Source organism: Lissotriton helveticus, chromosome 3_1 (genome assembly GCF_964261635.1).
Source record: "Lissotriton helveticus chromosome 3_1, aLisHel1.1, whole genome shotgun sequence".
Taxonomy (NCBI): domain Eukaryota; kingdom Metazoa; phylum Chordata; class Amphibia; order Caudata; family Salamandridae; genus Lissotriton; species Lissotriton helveticus.
Window position 1 is genome coordinate 1584518238 of NC_136061.1, and position 20915 is coordinate 1584539152.

At 41.3% G+C, this 20915-nt stretch overlaps 1 protein-coding gene across 3 annotated transcripts in view; it reads left to right on the forward strand.

Moving 5' to 3' along the window:
* ZBTB16 (zinc finger and BTB domain containing 16) overlaps window positions 1–19519 on the forward strand; it is a 411590-nt gene extending 392071 nt beyond the window's left edge. For all 3 annotated transcript variants that reach the window (XM_078682341.1, XM_078682343.1, XM_078682342.1), the window contains exons 6-7: window positions 10801–10968; window positions 12483–19519. In XM_078682341.1, coding sequence (XP_078538467.1) covers window positions 10801–10968; window positions 12483–12712 — 398 coding nt within the window. In that variant the 3' untranslated portion in view covers window positions 12713–19519. The remainder of the gene's footprint in view (window positions 1–10800; window positions 10969–12482) is intronic.
* Window positions 19520–20915: the final 1396 nt, after the last annotated feature.

Consider the following 20915-nt stretch of genomic DNA (forward strand, 5'->3'; position numbering starts at 1 on the left):
CCGACTGGTCCGGATGAATCAGATCACTGATCACCGTAATCAGGCGGTTAGCGAGTAACTTGGCAAGAATCTTAGGCTCAGCATTTAGGAGCGAGATAGGTCTGTAAGATGCGCAACGATCCCGTGGCTTTCCTTCCTTGTGGATCACCACGATGGTCGCAAGGCGCTGATCCCGAGGGAGGGAGCCAGTTTCTCGCGCAGCCAAAAACATATCTCGGAGATATGGCGCTAGCGTGTCAGGCCGTAGTTTAAACAGTTCAATGGGAAGGCCATTGGGGCCCAAAGCCTTTCCGGAGCAAATAGAGCTAACCGCAAGAGCCACCTCATCTACCGAGGGTACGGCATCCAAACAGTCCCGATCAGACTCTGACAAACAAGGCAATGCGATATCCCGAAGTAACAACTGAGAATCCTCTTCGGGCCTGTCGGACACCGAAGTATAAACCCTTTGGAAATAATCAGCAAAACATTCAACAATGTCAACAGGGTCAGTCACACGCACACCATCCGATCTCTCAATCACAGGAATCACACGGCTCGCTCTCTCCTTTCTGTCCAACCAGGCAATCAGTTTTCCTGCCTTATTGCCCACATCGTACAGTCGTCCCTGCTGTTCCCTACTCATCATCTTGGCCGCATCAGTAACTAAAGTTTTATATTCTAATTGCTTAAGATTGAGGATATGCAATGTGTCTCGAGTAACGTTTCGTTCCAATGCACTCTCTAACTCAGTAATTTCTGTCTCGAGACGTACAACTGCCTCGTTCTTACATTTCTTAGCACACCCAATCAAAGACAATGCCTGTCCCCTGATAACAGTCTTGAAGGCTTCCCACAATGAAACAGGCGAGGACACAGATCCCACGTTTTCAGCAAAATACAAATCTAATGATTTAATCAATTCAGCACGGGTTTTGGGGTTAAGAAGATACCAGGGGTTAATCGGGGCCACCCTCCCCTCAGCGCCTGTGTTCAGGTTAAAGTATAACCAGAGTGGGAAGTGGTCCGGTACACCCCGAGCTAGGTGCCTAATCTCCCCAATCGAAGAGGACTGGGCTACTGGCACCAGGATATAATCTAATCTGGAAAGACTACCATGCGCGCCCGAGTGGAAAGTGGACTGCGTCTGCTCTGGATGCATAAGCCACCAACAATCCACAAGCCCCAATGCCTCCAAAAAATCACCCAGCCAGGTTTGCGCCGCTGTAAGGTCCCTGGGTGGATAGCGATCTGCTCTGCCGGAGACGACTGAGTTAAAATCACCACCTAGTATCAGAATACCCTCCGGGAGACCCAAAACCACCCGCCCCAATTCCGCAAATGTTGTGGATTGTAAACCAGGAGGGATGTACACCGATACTAATGAAACTGTTCTACCCTCCCACCTACCCACAAGTGCAACATATCTACCCCTAGCGTCAAGGACCACGTCATCAACCTCGAGGGGGAGTGAGGTCTTAAGCAATATACCCACCCCTCTAGAACTAGAAGTAAATCCAGAATGAGCAACAAGACGATAACCCCGCCTGTTAAGAGAGTGGCAAGTATTCCCAATCAAATGTGTCTCTTGTAGCAGTACTACATCAGGCGAGAGGCGCCGCAAGAACTGCATAACCACCCCCTCTTTATCCGATCTCCCAACCCATTCACATTCCAGCACAGTAGTTTCAACCCCCTACCCCCATCCAAGCCCACGAGGAACTCCCATCTCAGAACGAGCAGCACACCAATGTCCGAAGTCGTAACAGTTTGTTGCCTTGTAGATAAGGAAAAGGAAACAACCCCACACACACCCCCCTCCCCCCAGGAATACTTATCACAACTCCCCCCCACCCTGCACCCCTGCACAGACTCAGAAGCCACCACAATTTGCAGTGTGCCTGTCACCCTAACTAAAACAACTAATCTACACAAAGAAACCCCAGAGGAGGAAAGGGTCCCTCTGTCCCCGCCGCCCCCAAGGATACACATAGAACGATCAAAGAGGCCAGTGAGCCGCAGCTGTCCATGGTGGATAGTTTCCAAGGCTCAGGCACCATTGTCATTCTTGGTCCATTAGGCCCCTCTCAGCGCCACCGGTTTGGTCTCCGCCAGCACGACGAACAGGCAGCGTGTCCAACCAGTCACTCGCTTCGTCAGGCCGGACAAAAAAGAATATCCGATCGTCATATTCCACACGCAGCCAGGCCGGGAACAACATCGCATATTTCAACTCCATGTCTCTGAGTCGCCGTTTCACCCCTTGAAATCCCATTTGTTGCTTCTGAACAGACTGGGAAAAGTCCGGATAAAAGTTCACCGCGGCGTTCTCGAACTGCATAGGACCACTTGTCCGGGCAGCCTGCAAGATGGCGTCTCGGTCCCTGAAGTTAAAGATTCTTGCAATGATCGGACGGGGGGGAAACCGGGCTTTGCCTGTCCCCCCGGCACCCTGTGTGCGCGTTCAACCGTGAAGAACTTACTCAGGCCCTTGGGTGCGAGATGATTGAGGATAAGGTCCTCGACACGAAGATCAGTGGAGAGTGAACTAGGATTCTCCAGGACCCCAATGATACGCACGTTGTTGCGTCGTGCACGGCCCTCAAAATCCTCCAAGCGACGAGCAAAGAAGTCATTGGCAGTTCTCAGGTTGCGCACCTCTGTTTGCAAGTCGGACATATCCGTCGTGAGACTAGATGTCTTTAGATCGAGAGACTTAACCTTCTCGTTCGTCTTAGCCAGATCTGTTCTGATTAGATTGACATCAATGGCCACCGTATCCAGTTTCAGGGCCAGGGCTTCGTATTGCTGGCCGATCGAAGTCTTGATGCCAGCAATGACGCCCATGACGTCCTGTAGCGTTAAGTCCGCCGACATAGCAGGGTCGTCGATCGCCTCATCACGGATCTTAGGTGTGCCACAGGGGGATCCTTTAGGAAGTGTGTAGCGGTCCATGACATTTGTCTGGGCTGAGCCTCCTCGGAAGGTGGTCTTGACTTTACGTTTGTCACCCTCGGGCTTGCCCGTCATGGCGAGCTGAGTGCCCCGAAGGGAAGCTTGAGACCTGGACCAATTGGCTCCTCAGAGTTCACCCACAAGAACACCAGAGACAGAGACGAGTCAAGATGAGTCCACAGCCGCGTTTTCGCTAGCCCCAAACCCAATGCACTGGCATGGGAGCCAGTCACGATCAGCACTCACCCCGATGAGGGGATACGCTAGGCAGGAGAAACGAAACCGAAAGTAAGGTGGGGTTTCGGGCTGAACCCCGTTGGCCGTTGTTGAATTACTGTCCGGGTATAGCCACAACTCAAGGCCCAGGCGGCTCCACGGAGAAGGCCACAAATCACAGGATGGCGTAACTCGGGAACCGGAGGTCCGATTTAGTCTCTGAAAGCAGCTAGTACATCAGCCGGGCTGTGTCCTCAATGATCTTCCTTCAGTTCAGGATATTAACCAGGATAAATGCGGGAGGCGGCGAGGGTCTCGGGAGCCCTGTGCTCACGCGGCCATCACGGATGCGCGCGAAGCTCCTTCTCTCCTTTTCAATACTTTTCTATTTCAATGTATTAACTCAATTTCAATGACCTAGAACCATGGCATTAGTTATTATTTCATGGGTTTGTCAAGAAAAAATAATATCACATAGGAACAAAACACAGAGGCCTATTACACAAATTCTAGAATTCAATATTCCAAATTGACGATGCAGAGTTTCGGTAGTATACAGCTATTTACCCACCTTCTTCAGGACAAAGTATTACAATCAAAGATGATATCTGAAAGATGAATAATAAAAACATATTTCAAATATATGACCTGAACAGTATAATTGCATCAACAGGCTCAATGCATACATATTATTCCAACACCCTTTATATCTCACTCATTAATTCTTATGTTTACCGCTCTTTTCTCACAATGCGTTCGTAAAAGAATGCCAAGTAAATGTTTCCCATGGAATAAGAGCTAATGAATGAATTACTATATATAGGACACGCACAAGGGATGCATTATTGTTGCTAAGTATTTAAACCATGTCCCTTTTGTTAGAAGGGTTGCTCTCCATATATTTTTTAGTTTTTCGCTTTAATTTTCTCCCAGTTGCCCTGCTCTAACAACATTCTTCAGGATTCACTGCAAGCATTCTTATAATAAAACAGCTCTCTCTACCCTCTCCTCGTCTCTCAATGATCCCATGCAGTTAACCGGTCAAATACTGCTCCTCAAAAATTCCTAGTCTATTGGCTTGTGCCATCTGATCCAGCGTATTAGTCTCTCCTCTTTCTCTTGCCTTCCAAACCAAAGTCTACTACTTTTCATTTCTGTTTTTCTATTATGTTTTCCTCAGAATCATCCCGCGTGGAGTCCCAACCGTATTCTTCTCCAAATCTGGATAGCTCAGTCAGGGATGATAAATATGTATTAGTTGAAGTAAGAGAATCAAAAAGCCAGGTACACAAGGGGAAAAAGCAACAGATAAGCATACCTCCTCTTCTAAATGTCCTTTTTGCCAGACTTTTCTCTGCAAACTTCAATTGGTAGTTTCTGTTGCTTCTTGACCCTTTTCCTCGACAGTGAATCCCCTAAGGCACTAATTTTGTCCTATTTGTAATCATTAGGAGGCTTAATGGCTTGAATGGAAGACCGATACCACACCTTATGGTCTTCCCCTGTCCCGGTTTTCTGCTGGATTCTGAGGTCTGCAGTTCACAACAAGGAATACAATTCAGTTTAGGTGTTAACACACAGTAACCACATATTTTTCTTTTTCCAAACTGCAGAACTCTGAAACAGAACCAGTAATTCCTACATAAATTAGCATAAGTGAAAAAAATTATAGATCTATGAGCAATTTGCCTACGACTCAGAATGTCTAATTTGACACAAAGACCATTAGTGCCTGATGTTACATTATTTCTTTGGACTCAGAATCTGACCTGTAAGAAATTGAGCTATTAGTTGGAAAAAGTAAATAATAATCACAGTTCTTGTCAGGGTGAACTAAAGTCACTAAATAAACCTAAACTCAACTCCCTGATAGTTATGTCACAGAGTAGATAGGCTTAACTTAGAGGTAATCTTTAAACTATTTGTGCAGTATTAACACATTAATAAAGTTAAAATGCAAAACAATAATCACAAAACAAATTGAAAAAATAGAGTAAAACATAATGAACAAAATGACACCAAAACAGCAAAAATCCATAAAGGGGATTGGAAATATGGATTTTTAAAGTTATAAGTAGAAATAGTATCAAGATGCACAACATACTAATGATAGACAGTAGGTGCGGTAGATAGGCCGTAAATGCAATTTGACCGAGTTTCAACCTGGCCAAAAATGTTACCTTCTGATTTTAGTCCATTACTTCCTAGTCTACCACAAGAGTACACTTATAGGTCTCCAGGATCTCTCGGAGGCACTTAGAGACTCATAGGGTGTCAGGCAGAATTACACAGAAGGGTTCAGTTCAGTTGTCATTTTTCAGCTGCACAGTTGCAAGAAACGGCCTATTGTAGCTTGTTGTGTCTCTGTAGCTTTAACAGGAGGTCAGCCTTATGACATTTGGAGTTCACTTCTTTGTCCTGAGTACACAAGGGGGACAGATCCAGTCTCTTAGGGTTATTCTCAGGAATCACACAGGAGGTTCAGTTCCCTTCTGATCTGCCAGGGGCTCAGGAGTGTTCTAAAGCAAGTGCCTGGAGATGCCTTATTTATACCTGGTCTGAGTTAGTTGGTGGAATAACCCCAGGAGACACTATCTATGGGGTAAAGGTTCCTGGGACTAACCCTACCCACTTTAGGCATTTTGAAGAGGGTAAAAGTCTCCTGCCACACTAAACATGGGCTCAGAGGGTTTGTGTGTGTGTGGAGAGTGTACTATGGAAATCATAGTGACCGTCCAAAGCTAACACTAAAATCCTGTTTGAAGATGCCACGGCACTGCCTATAAACCCAAAGACCGAAGTCTGGTGGAACAAAAAGTACAAATATCAGCAACCAGACAGTGGATACACAAGAATTGTTTTGGCATCCTGTTACCCTCCTTTGAAGCTTGTAAACTCGGTGATCTGTCAAGCAGGCGTTGACACTGTAGTGTCAGAAAGATGTCCACTGTGATTGGGGCTAACTCCACTCTGCATCTCTGTCAGGTTCAGAGGGGTCATTTCTGCCCATTAATGTCAGCCTATTTGTCAGGACTTTACAAAAACATGAACTATCTCTTTGCTCCTTAAGTACAAAAGACCCCCGGTCCATGAAAAAGTTCATGAAAACGCTGACTTGGAGCGAGGCCTGGAATAACAAGAATTCCAAGATGGCCGACACTTCACTGGAATCAACGTTCTAGTCTTTTACAGACAATCTTGGAATTCCATGTGAGGCGCTCAACATAGAACGTTGGTGCACTTCACCTGGATTCTTGGCCTGTTCAGTCTTGCTCATATTTTATACCTGAAATTCTAGTGTTTCCAGATTCCACCCGTAGTGTTACTCTTCCCCGAGGTCCAGACCGCTTATCTCCCCTCGGCGAGTCTCTTCGGAGGAGACGCTTTGGTCACTCCTCGTTACTCTTTAAACTAGAGTTCTGGCCAAATTCCGCCGATCGCCGCATGGTGGAACTTTTTTCCTGGAAGGCTTCAGAAAATGCAAGCTGGCGTGTGAGGCTTGGCGTCACCTGGTGTGATTTTCTAATGCAGGCAGCCACGAACATTCACAAGTGGTCGCTGTAAGAAGGTTGCCTCTTGAGTGAATTTGCCGTTGCTCGAGTAGATTTTCCACTTGAGCTGCAGCAAAATCAACTCAAATGGCTGCATGCTCTTGTGCAGCACATGGTGCCGTTCTTGCTGATTTTTCACTGCTTCTCACTCTTCCAGTACTAAATTGCAGCACCAGCAGTGTGAACTGCATATTTTCCACCCGTTGGTGCCATTCCGCGGAATCTTGCAGAGATTTTATGTAACTGCACGAGTTCCATATACTCCTGGTTTACACTGTCACTGTAGTAGATGGTACAATAGGTGCTGCAGTCCACTTGTGACATTTAGCGCACAGGCCTTGGTTACTCTTTGGTATCATATACAAGGGCCTTATAGGTTAGTTAAATATGTCAATATAACAATGTTACCATGTTGAAAGCAGGAGCATGATCACTTAATCTCTGGTTATCCTGGGGTACAGGCCTAGTCAAGGGCAAAAAAAAACTGCAAGTGGACAGCATATCACTCGCCAACCTTGCCATTTCGTACTCGTCACAGTGGAGGTGTGAATAGAACTTTGAGCTGCCTTTAAAGTTAGCATCAGTCCACTAGTAGCTGTAGTTTTATTTCTTTGACTCGACAGACCCTTTGCTTCGGTTGAATTTTAGACTTCTAATTTTGGCTAATTAAACCCCTTGTTTTCTAAGAATACACAACTGTTGGAGCCATAGTTTAAAACTCACATATATTACAAAATTTGCAAAATTGTAGGCCTATCTTTAAACGATATTTCTAATTTCTGTACAGAGTTCTACTATTAATATTAATGGTAAATAAGAGTAGAAATGCAGGGTTACTGATGTTATGTTTATTTTTGCCACGTCTTAAGAAAACCAAATTCTGAAACCAGGATGGAGCTGGAAAGTTCACAAACGTTGGGGAGTTTGCTATGAAATGTTTCTGTGGAGAAGCTAACCCTCTGTAGCCTGGCTATGCGGGCTTAAACTTCAAATTTAACCTGTACAAACATTCATTTTGAATATTTTGTACTCCTGACATTGATTTAACTTTATCTTTACCCATCACGAGAACCCCCATGCATGATATACTGAAATTCCTTTTAATGCCGTACATTTTTCTCTGTATGACCAAAGTTAGGGGCGACAAGGTGAACTAAGAAAACGTGGAAGTAGAATGAGCCTTTGAATAATTACCAGCGGCTGAGATTAATCAGAGCAATTCATTCATCGCTTTTTGTACATTTACACTTTTGCTAGTGTTCAAACAAATAGGAAGCAGGTCACAGTTTCAACTCTCTAGATGACCAGCACAACAATCAACCATCACATTAAAAAAAATATATATATTTATATTTTTTTAAATCATTGATTTTATTTTTAAAGACGGCCCTTGTTGTTAGAAAGTCGCTAAGAAAACTTACCTTAAAACCAGGCGTTATCCACAACAACTATGTGATCCATACAACCAATGAAATATATGTTCCAGTATATATTTTTCACATTAGATTATTCCTCATTTGTGTGTTTGCATCGGACATGGCTTCAAACGATGTTGCCCTTTTCATCGTAATGTTTCCAATAGTTAACTAGTTTATAAAGACCTAGAAAGATATACTGCAGGGAGAGCTACTTGAACGAGAGAGTTGACAAAAAACAGTGTCTCCTCAGGGATTTAAAAACTGAAGGTACTTGGAGCAAGGAAATGCAATGCAGGTGATGTCATGCCTACAACATGCAATGTTATATATCTTTCATGGATGCTGTAGCAAGGTTTTACGTGCTAAGCTATTTCAGAGTGTTGTACACAACCTTAATGCAGAGCAGGATAGCAGAGTAATGAGTAGAGGTAGAGATGCTAATTACTGTGTTAGGAAGCAGAGGTCCATGGGACTATGCAGGAATAAAATAGAAAGGGTGGATGGACACGGGAATAAAGAGAATGGTCAAGGCAGACTCAAAAGCAGATACTGAGAGGCTATGATTGATTTTTTTCAACAAAGAAAAGTGACACTGTGGCCTTGTAGAGAGAATTTCGAAAACCACCTGTTCAGAGAGTGAAGATCTCAAGATTTTCTTTGGTGAGAAGTTCAAGCTCCTGAAGGCACAAAATGAGCAGTCAAGATTTAGAGACCCAGGCATATAGCCATTGACTTAATTTTCTCCAGGGGATTGATGCAAGAGGGACAGGTTAAGCAGTGAGTCCTGACAGCCCGATTGGCCTAGTCTTTTTAGATTCCAAGTTGGTAGACAGTTAGCCAAGCCTCCTCTTTACACTTGGGGAAGGGAGTGAACAACTGGGGAGAAATGCATGATTCTGCCCCCGCCCCTCCAAAAAATGATATTACCTATCAAATCATAAGATCCATGACTTGGAGTATGATTTTTTAATCAAGAGTCTGCAACTTTGATGCAGACTCTACTTCTTCTAAGTCACCTTGTGCGTTTCTTTCCCACAACTTGGGCATGCAAGATTTCTCAAAAGTGTAATGGCATGAAAGAATTCTCAAAAGTGTGATGGTATTACTGAAATTGTGTGCAATTTACAGAGGCAAGATACATTGCTAATCTGTTTTTTCCTTTGTACAATCAAATGTTCCAAAACGATAACAAGAGGGAATGGTTTTGACCCGTTAGACCAGTTTATACAACATTTTTTACTAAATCTGCAGATTTGTAATGTGTCATTCCTTTCAGACTCTTGCATGTCTTCTTAGCATAATAAAGTACAGGCAGCCCTTCAAAGATGTTCACAAAAATTTCGTAAACCTCATAATCAAGAATTCTGGATGGAAAATATGATTGGGTTGGGAGACCCTGCAGCAAATATCTACAGAAACAGCAGAGGGAAGGAGAGAATTAACTGGAGAATTGTATTGTGTTGCTCTCATGCCTGGGTGGTATTGAATGTAATTTACATACGTAGACCCTCTCTTATGCTACAAAGATAGGCCATACTAGTACCAGGGGCTGGAAATTGGAATATGTACCAGATTGAGGAGGCAATTGTTAGCTTCTTTGTTTTGACCCTGTTTTACCATGCTCAGGCTTTCTTTTAGTTAATGATCATGATTGTTGAACTGTTGATAGCTCTAAAGGACTACTTCTCTGTTCTATTGGTATAGGAATAAAGAACGCCCGGCCATACATTATAAGGATATTGCAAGTCACTAGGGATTTCCATAACTATATAGAAGAATGAGGCCGAAGGCAGAGTTGGTAATTGAACCCCCAGGTGACTTGCAATATCCTGATCATGTACAAAAGGAAGGGTACAGTATCCCATATATTACATGGTCACATTATCCCCTTTCCAACAACATACTTAAACCTTGGTGCGCAGCTCTTTCAGAAAGAGAGAGCATGTTTGCAAACATGAAGAATAAAAATAGAACACCTAGTGCAAAGTTAATCACAGCAAAAACCTATTGTATAGTAGTTGCAAAAATATATTACAAACAGTTCAATATAAGTCCGTTTTTTCCTTTAAAAAAAGCTGCAGAAACTCAGAATGTGTAGAAACATGCAGAAAGAGTCTAAAGTTTTTAGAATTATCTAAGCAATGCAAAAAAGAATAGTTTTATTTCTGCTAGTCATCTTAAGCTTGAAAAAATAGAACAGAAAGAAAAGAATTGTTTAATTTGTGTTGCTTGAAATAGATGCCCATAACCTGAGCTGCATTTCACCTCGGGTGCTAGCACTGGCAGCAGTCATTGTGATGTCAGAACTCGACTGCAGTAGCTTATCATAGTTGAGTTCTGATGTCTTCTCTTTATAATCAGCGACTGAGTATGTCACTAGGTGCTGATCATAAAGAAATTAGAGATTTGCATTTATACAGTGATTGTAGAATCTCATGTATTATAAATACATGCATGCCTCTACAAATACAGTTAAAATGCTGCATAATGCAGTCATTGTTTAAGGGTAAGCATTTACAACCTTCAATGGATTATTGACTTAAATGTAATGGGCTACTCATTTGTCATACACCCCCTTTCAGCGTGGACTCCAAAGTTTGATCTCTTTGTTTCTGAAGCAGTAGTTCACCTGTGCAATTGATGGTTCACCCTCACCCAACAGTTATGATTTTGTTTTCCAGGTGACCACCCCTACGAGTGTGAGTTCTGTGGCAGCTGCTTCAGGGATGAGAGTACGTTGAAGGGCCACAAACGCATCCACACTGGAGAGAAACCCTATGAGTGCAATGGCTGTGGCAAAAGGTTCAGTTTAAAACATCAGCTAGAAACACACTACAGGGTCCATACAGGTAAATGCTTCATTGGTTCTCTATACTGTTTGTTTTCTAAGCTAGTTTGCTAGATATTAGTTAATCAATAGTGACAGGCAGCAGTCGTGATTAAGCTCTTAAGAATACGATGATGGTAAATGATTCTGAAAGAATTCACTACTTCAAGCTACATCATCTCTGTTGTTTTAGCATGCCTCACTTGCATGCCATCTCCACTTGGTCAAGAATGTGAAGCTAGCTTTACTTATCACTATCTCCTGGACCTAATCTCCCCACTCTTGATTGGTTCTTCCCTCTCATGCTCTTTGAGAACCTGTACATTACATTGTGACTGGAGGTTCCATTTTGGCAACGCCGGGAGTCGATTTTGCATGTTAGTTCATGCCGCCTGATAGATTCTGTAAATGGCCAATTAACCTATCCAACCCCAAATGACATATCAGTTTTGATCTTTGTTATTGCTGACTTTATAGATTCTCAAGAATTATGATGGCCTGCTCACATCCATGGAACCCACATAAAGATTTCATACTAATTGAACTGACTGCCATTTCCTGTTTCTTAAGCTTATACCTTGTTTTATGAACCTTTTCGAGGAAAATCATGACAAAAATTTAAAAGCTACTAAAGCTGGGTGATAAATGCCCTGTAAATATTGCCTACTTTTGCGCTGATTAATAGTCATTTTCCTACTTACTGTTAGTCTCTTGATTTATGATAAGATATTAATAATGTTAAAGGCATCAAAAAAGACTTGGTAAGTGGACAGTATCACTCACCAACCTTTACCTTTTGTACTAGTCACAACGAATGCGTGAATAGAACTTTATGCGCTGCTTTGAAAAATATCAGCACCCACCACTGGCTCTAGCTCTTTCTTTGACTCGATAGACAATTTGCTGGATCCAATTGTAGTCTAATAATATTGGATAATAAATTCCTTCTCCCTTTGTTTATAAATAACACACAACTGATAGGACCCTAGTTTATATCTCACATTTAGTATCCCATTGACTAAATAGGTGGGCCATCTTTAGACAAAACTTCTATTTTCTGATGTCCATTTTCATGTTGGTGCTTAAAAAAGAATACGTTTTTGTACATTTTTGCCAGACTGCGCACTTCTACAGCGGCAAAATGATGTGACTTTATTACCGCAAATTAATAATGTTAACTTTAAGTCCTGCGACATGTTTAAAACCTGAACATCGCTTTCAATGCATTGGTGCAAGGAGCGAGAGTGCTTTAGAGCATACCTATAAAGAATGAGCGGGAAGAAAGCATGTATTTAATAACTATTTTAGGAATATGTACAACAGAGGCATGTTGAAGGAAGGGCACATGGAACATCCACATTAAGAATGCTCACTCAATAAGAGTGATATACTGTTGATGTATTTCGTCCCAAGTAACTGATCCGATCCTTGTTTTTATCTATGTTTGTTTTCTCCATTAATGAACATTTTGATGTGCAATTTTGTTTAAAAGTAAAAAGATCTTGAAAGATGATGCCTCTGGTCACTCTTTTGCAGGCGAGAAGCCCTTCGAATGCAAGTTGTGCCACCAGCGGTCCCGAGATTATTCTGCCATGATCAAACATCTCCGGACCCACAACGGTGCCTCACCTTACCAATGTACTATCTGCCTGGAATACTGCCCCAGCCTCTCAGCCATGCAGAAGCACATGAAAGGCCACAAGCCTGAGGATATTCCATATGACTGGAGGATAGAGAAAACCTATCTCTACCTTTGCTATGTGTAAAGGGACACTGAGTGACAAACATGTAGTCCTGGGCAAACAAAACCCATTGCTTAACCCTTCCTTGTTTTGTTCTCCAACATTTGATCATTTTAGAAAGCTGGAAAAGGTATTTTTGTGATCGAGAAGAAATCAGTGGAGGGAATGGGTGAAGAAATGTATATTTCAAGGGCAAGGTTACATTTGCACTAACAGAAGGGGGTTGAGTGGCAGTTAATGCCTTTTGCCTTTGAAGAAGTCAATACAAGCAGAAATATTGCTGGATGACTTCCCTTCACACCAACAAAATACACATTATTTTCTGTTTTGCTGTTTTGTATGATTGGTTCTATAGTGCCTCTAGTGTATTGTAGGCACCAAAATGTAACCAATCCCTGAGAGAGAAAACAGTTCTTGGAAGTTACTGCTCCAATTTATTTTTTGATGTATGTGTCTGGATATTAGATTAGACAATTTTAGAGATTCTCTGATCCCTAGGTAAGTCAAAGCTACATACTGTAGCTGTGGTCGGGTTTCGGGAGGTTTAGTCAGTCTGCTTTAGAATTTGTAGGTGAGTCTACCCTATGGGCTTTCTGATCTCTAGGCAAGTCATGTCTGTATATTTCCTAGACCATAGGTATGGCTACAGGTTTTCTGAACTATTACATGGGCTTGTCTACAGTCTATTTCAACTGTGGTTAAGTCTAGTCTACAAGCTATCTTTACCACAGGCAAAATTGTTTCTGAACTCTAGGCTAATCTAGTCTAGCGACATTCTGAAGCGTAGGAAAGTCTGTTCCATAGGCTTTTCAATTATAGGCATGTCTCACATAATGGGGTTCTTAGTTTTTTGTTGATCAATGGTTTGCCATTTGTTAAAAAGGGGCAGCATTTTCAGCAAGATAGGCACGCAAAACAGTGGATTGCCAGCAAAAGGACCAAGATGGACCTTGTTTTGATTTTTCTTTTTTTCTTGCTTTGTTAACTTCTGCACTTACATTTCCATAAAAGCAGAAATTAAAATGAAATACTTGGTTTCCCAAGTTACAATTAGTTTCAAAATGAAACCTACATTGGTAACCCCCCTTTTGTGTGGGTATGTTACTTTTTGATTTATGACAGCACACCAAGGCATGCGGTAGCTGACATCTCGTTTAACCACAAAAAAAATGTTGATGTGGTTTGGAAGAGAGCCTGTGTGTCTTTTCATGAAACATGTATATTTTGACACCCAGTTGTTCTGTGGAAAAGCTTAGTATATGCTTTTTCCTTGTGACGGGGATTGTATTAAATGAATCCTTTTCAGCCAGAGAAGGTTGGCTTAAGCTTGTATTGACCTAGATAACTATAGACATGCCAACAGATAGAGGATGTGCAAGGTTGGCCGGATAGGGCTGGAACAGGCAATGAGAGTGAGAAGCACTTAATTGAATAAATGAACATAGTCTGTTATTGCATCCCAAATAGTAAACCTAAAGGTTTTCATTGATTAGGACATCATATGGGATCTGAATTTCAAAGGCAATCACTATTTGGAGCAAGCAGACTGTTGGTATGGTAACTACATTTAAAGTTACTCAAAGAAGGTCTAAGAATGATTACCTATTTGTAACCGAAGTGATAGCCTTTCAGCCATACCTTTCCTCAAACCTTAAGTCCCATTCTGTATATGCCAGTAACCATTGCCTTCCCCGTGTGGTAACCACTAACCATTCCTATGTGTTTATCCTTAAGTTATTCAGACCTTTCCATTAGGTTGTCACCTTATGTGACATTTTAGGTTTCTGATCGGTTTATTAAGGTATGACACGCACCTTCTCATTTCCGGTGGCCTTTTAATAGCATCAACTCATTATCAAACCATAGAAAAAAGTTCTTTATCTAATTTACAGATTTTTTTCAGTAAATGTAACCAAATGGGAGTTATCCGAACCGCCTGAAATATTTTATGGACGTTCAAAATTGCTCCAAGGTGAATCTAAGTTCCTGTAACCAGGCAACCTTTTCAGTGTGCCACTATGCTTAGCTGTGATTGGCTGCTCAAAGCACAATATTTGCTATGTGTGTTCATAGTAAAATCAGCACCTGGTTGCAAGGGGGGGGGCTAGTTTCAGGGCACTTGCTCCCCAATATAAAAAAGACATGAGATTTAAAAGATGCTAGTGTTATTTGATTGTGTCAAATTTCATGATTCACTGGGGCATTTTCCAATTACCTCTTTCATCCATTAGATGTAAAGGCACAGGAAAAAAGCCTCAAAGCGCAATCATAAAATTCAAACTGTATAATGGTAGTCCACAAGTTCCCAGATTTTTAAAGCCATACTTTAAAGTTTTTGAACCTACTTCTTTTACTGGAGACACAAATCAAACTTGGGAAAGCTCTCTCAAAAGTCGTCACTATTTTCCATCCAATGTGTTTTGTTGCCCAGCACTCTCCTTTATGAAGGACAAAATCATGTTTTTTTGTTTCACATTCTGCACATTGTACACTTGAATTACCTCATTTTCGTCTTTGATTTTTTGGGTGACCTCATGAGCGATTTGTTTGCTTTTTTATTTTTATTTTTTAAGCTTTTTCTTTGAAGGCTTGCGATGCCGAAAAGCAGTGGTGTGTAGTTTAGAATCTAAGGCTGTTTAAAAAACATAAAAAGAAAAAAGTGCTAAGTGCCACGGCAAAGAAATCAATTTAAAGTATTTTATCTTTTGGGATTATTTTATTATTTTTTTTTCTTTGGGTTTGCTTCGCCATTACCAAAATCTGTGTTTTTCTTTAAGACCTGCCCAGGCGGGTATGAGTCTTTATTTTTCAAAAGCTACCTCTTATGTTTTTATGTTTCAGTTATAAAAGCACATTTGCAGTATTTTGAGTTTGCCAAGTGATGTTCCAGTTTTCATCTCATATTTTACTTTCTGATGTACATTACAGATTTTGTTATTGAGATTTAGCTATGTTAAATTTATAGGGAAGCATTTGTAGATAGGAATAAAGGGAAAACTGGGGTGTATTTGCTGAGAGGGTAGGGATGTAAAGGTGAAGGGCCACACCTTGCTGCTGTATCCCGCCTATTCTTAACTGCAATCGGACAATTGAAGGCCTTAAAACTGAGAATAAATGCTTCAAATACAGCAGTTGATTAAGGACCTATCTTCCCGTTTAATGGTAGGTTATTTCTCTTATGTGGGGTCAGGTATGAGGTTAAAATTGAGCATGTGAGACAAAGCAAAAAAGTTCAGGGTATACCTTTGCAAGATGAGCACCACATGTGGAAAGGGCCACTAACACCTGGAGAAAAAAAGCGCCTATGTCAAAAGAAAGCAAAGAAAGACTCTAGCAAAACTGAAAACACTGTTGGTTTCCTGACTGCAGGATCTGCAAGCACCCGCTCCCCTCGAATACTCCTCCCACCAGAACTGCGCCATCCCACCCCAGCTGGAAAAGGATATAAAATGGGAAAAAAATGGTCTGCGGAGGTTGGAAAGATAGATGCAAATTGTGATATTTTTGTAATACTTGTTAGTCCCTGTACTTGTTCTCGCCTTTCCTTTTGTAATGTGAACAAAGATATTGCGTGTGTGTGTGTATGTATGCTTTACGTCCGTGCGACTGTGTATTGAGAAAAAAAAACATGCAGTATTGTTGATTTCCGACGTTCCAGTGGATGGATGGTGTTAAAACAATTGCGAATTTCATTCAGAGATTCACTCTATTTCTCTGGTTAAACAGATATGTTTTTCCAGTTGTTGACGTTCAGGCATCGTTATTCATGTGCAATTGGGGTTTGCAATCCTTTACAGTTATTATTTCTCCTGCCTGTGCCTAGAAAGATAGCAGGCCTCCATCTTTCTTCTAGGTGTACCATTTGAACTAGCAAGCAATCTCAAATCCCCATTCTTTTATTGCCATAGCACAGTCCTGAAAAGTTGTGATTTGTTGATACATAAGAATTCTTCTGCCCTTGTCTATCAGGAATGGCAGTCCCCTTTTCACCTGTAGTTTATGGGTCTAGCTCATCTCATCTACTAGACCAGGACTTATTGTCTCCGTGCTGATGCTCCTTTGCCGATTTAAAAGGCGTTGGCACAAGGAACCACGCTATACTGATGCTAAGGCTTGAGCCACTTAAGAAGTCTATCACTTTTTCTTTGGCAAGTGTCACAGTTTCCCAACAATCAGTGTTGTGAGAAATCTGTGGCTGTTCACCCAGGAGGATTATAATAGCAGACCCACTACTGTTGTCTCCATAAACAGAGATGCTTCCCCTGGGAAGCACTTAAGAGTTGTGGTCTCTTTAGTTTCCAGGCTACAAAACCAGGAACAGGCAGCTCATGACTGCCCTATTATTCGGTCAATTTTATTCCTTACCCAATAACCTAAAGGAATGTATTAAAACTGGGAGGCAAGGCTGGTGTTTATTTTAGTTTACCACTTTTTCATTCACCATTTAACGCTAGAGATTGTTTTGCAATTTTGTGCAAAATAAGATATTGAACACAATATTGTTGGTTCCTGTAGTTTTATTTTCCTAGTCACTGAAAGGTTGACATCACATAGCTCTTCTCTGACACCTCCTCATACAGGCTGATCTTTGGCACGTTCCCTGCCATTTCATCTTACAGTGTGGTAACAACCAGCAAATTATTTTTCTTCCAGGATTTGTTTATATAGTATATTGACTGACATATTACTAGTGTGACACCAACATGATTGATCATACTTTTGTCCTTGTATAGCTGCTCAATCTATGTGCCAGTCTACATTTCTAGTTTGGTGCACCCCCGCCCCCTTTGATAGGTGACTAGAAACACTTTATCATAGAATTTAGAAATCTTTAAGATCCATTTCCATCTATGGAAACATTCCACAATGTTATAGCATAGTCATCATGGAAATGGAACCAATCCTAAGTTCTAAAAAGAATCTTTCCGCCAAATTTTCATTTTGACTTTTTTGTTCTCACTCTGGCGGTAACACCTTTTAGACTGTGAGCCTAGTTCGCTCTCTTCATGGTCCCTAGACATTGGTTGCCTACATTCTGTCCTCATTCTCCACTCCACTAAAGAGTGCAATCAAAAAGTGAAAGTTAATGCATTATCATGCATGATAATCCCATAGCAGGTCTAAAGCATCCATGCATTGAAAGTTTTGCAAGCCACCGTGACAAATCTAAGATTGACACTGTCCAGAGCGGTATGCCCAGGGAAGAGAATAGGGGATGGTGACCCACGGCAGGATATTTTTTATATATTTTCCTCTTACATTGTGCCTGCAACAGCTTGAGAAGGGAAGAATGGAGTCCTACACGAAGACCTGCCCACATTTAACACCATCCTTCCCAGAATGCCACAGATCGGCTTCTTTAACTGCTGTGCTTGAACAGTTGTCCACAATAAAAAATTAAAAATGCTGATAAAATGCTGCAGTTTTTCACGTTACCTGGCAGTCAATAGAATACATTTGGTACTCCCTGCGAGGGATGTCTTCAGAGGTCCAAAAGTGCATTTGTGACATTCCGATGAGCCGGTGGTCATTATTGAAAGGCCACCTTCTGAGTCGTCAAAGTGTTTTTTTGTTGCTTTTTACTGCAGTTTCACTGCCACGGAATGCACAACGTCTCTAAAATGAAATATAACTTATGTGGATAAACACCTTGCTGCTTGGGATAGTTTCATTCTATCTCTACAGTGTCGTGTTACCTATTGTTACTATTTGATTCATTACTAATTCCCGCATAAGGAATTGAAAATCTCTCTAGGGTGTGCATCTCATTCCTCCCTACGGGAGGAGGAGTTCCAAATGCTCACTACAGAATACCCACCCTTGCTAATCTGGGCTCCCAATGCCGAAGCCCCACACCATGCACCCGGAAAAGCATTTAACCCTACAGAATACTCCAAAGAGTTAAAGCCCACAGGCTCCAACTGAAAAAGCATTCTATCTGTATCAATTTGTCGCAATCAGTCGGTCTTCACCTCTTGCCTTTGACATCCCTTGCCCATAAGGGAGTACCAACCTGTTTTCGATGTGTGTGTGTGTGTCCTCGTATTTTCCACTTCGTGTTCTGCATGTGCTCTTTTGGAGGCTAACACGCCATGGTGAAGTGCCATGACATCATGTCCATATATATGTATATTTTAGCACTGAGGACCAACTTCCCTGCTGGACCAAGCAAAGTAGTTTATTTTTTTCATTTGCTCGTCTTATGTCGTGACAGCACAAGTGCCAGTCTGATTGCTCTGTATTAAAGAAAAGTGTTGTAAATTTATGGATGTTCCTGTTATGTCTACCTCAGCACCTCTTCTTAGCCTAATTTTAGACGGTGCCCAATATTTTTTTTGTCAATTGTAATGCTTGTTTTTCTTTTGTACAAACATTTTTTCCACTTTTAGTTCTAATTTCCTGGTCTGATCTCTTTCCTTCATTTGACCTTTCTTTTACCTCCACTTGTAGCACCTGCCTTTTCAGCTTGCTAAGTCTTATGCGTCATAGTACAGATGCCAGGTTTTGTAACGTCCTAGTTATGCCTCTCTGCATATCCTTCTCTGTTCTGTGTAGGATCTGACGCATTTCTTTGTAATTTCAGTGTTTTTCTGACAGAGAAAAAAAAGAAAAAAGAATAATGCTGCAGGTTTTTTTCTCTCCATGTGTCACTAAGTGAAGTTTGTGCCTTCTATAGCAAAGAGAATATTTTTTACATCCTACTAACAGTAGATTTTTTTGTAGTGAGCATTTTTTGTATTTTTATTTATAAGTCTCATAAGAAAAATAGCAATGTTCAGTTGTATACCTTGAATCTGCAGTTAGAAAAATAATAAAGATAATTCCGTTGTCTATTGGTTGTTTTTTTGCTCTGTGTGAAATGTTTATATGACCATTCAAACGAAATTCTGCAGTGAACCTCCTCTCCTACAGGTTAAGAAAATACGTTGTCACTTGCCATTTCCCCCCCGCTTCAAATACAAAACCGGTTTGGAGTAAGGGGATCAGTTGGAAGGATTCCTTTTAAATAATATTCACAGTGACGGAGTTATCCGACGTAGAACCACTGGAGCGTCGGATCCATAACATATTTTCAGGAATGTAACTGATTACTTAAATTACTTTAATTTAGCTTCATTAATTGTAAGTTTATTTTACGAGGCTATCCTAAAAATCTAGTAAAGATCCTACACTCTGCGACCTAGGCTGGACATCCCGTCACTATGCTGTCTCATGAATGTTGGACCAAAACAAAACTACATGACAACCGCTGAAATTACAAAGCTGACGTCAATTTGGGTGCTCGTTTTGTCTTTAGTTTCAATATGGGAACAAAAAATTAACTTTTTTCTTGCACAACATTTTGTACCAATACATTTTTCTACTTTTTGACATGTTTTTTTTAATCATAATCATATATGGACTCTATCATCTGTTATCTGGCTTGTGAAGAGGTAATGACCTGTAAAAAAAAGTCATCACACCTGTTGCACGTTAGCCAATGTTCAGATTCATAGTCGTACCTGTTTCATTGGGAACCATTCTATAATCACTGTAGTCTGCAAAAATACGTTAAAGTTGGAATCATCTAAACAATTGAGTTTCATTTGTGATTTCTGTCTTTTACTATCCCTGTGATTGGTTCAAAAGATATGTCGCAATTCAGACATTACATACTTGTAAGGTTTCTTCTAGACAAAGTGTAGTTCACACATTTGGTATTGCACATCAACACTGGAGCGAAGTCCATTTCATATCTGCCTGTCTGGCTCACTGATCCTGTTTTCAAACTAGAGTGTTTTACATCAAAACTGACGTGTTTTGCTCTCATCTATGGGAGACCAACGAGATGCCTCAAAGTGAATCTTGGTACGTATCACAAGTTTCCTTTAAGTTATCACGTCTGCTGACTGCCCAAATACCAATCTCTCTCTCTGTCAATCTTGTTAGAGAGGCCTCTTTAAGGGAATTATTCAGTATTCCCTTGGCAAAGAGCCAAGCACATAACCAGCTGTAAGAGTGCCTGTTGGTACCGAGCGAGGCCACGATACTCAGAGAATAAATACAGTTTATGGTAAACACAAGGAGATGATGGACCGGAGTGCTGAAACTTTTCAAACATTCACCCCAGTCAGAGATCTGCGTTGAATCCATCATCGTTCTTTAGCTCACTTCGCCACCTCAGTTCAGATCCAGCCATATGCAAATCAGTCCAGACACTGTGCTTCATGGGAACAGTCCAGTCGAA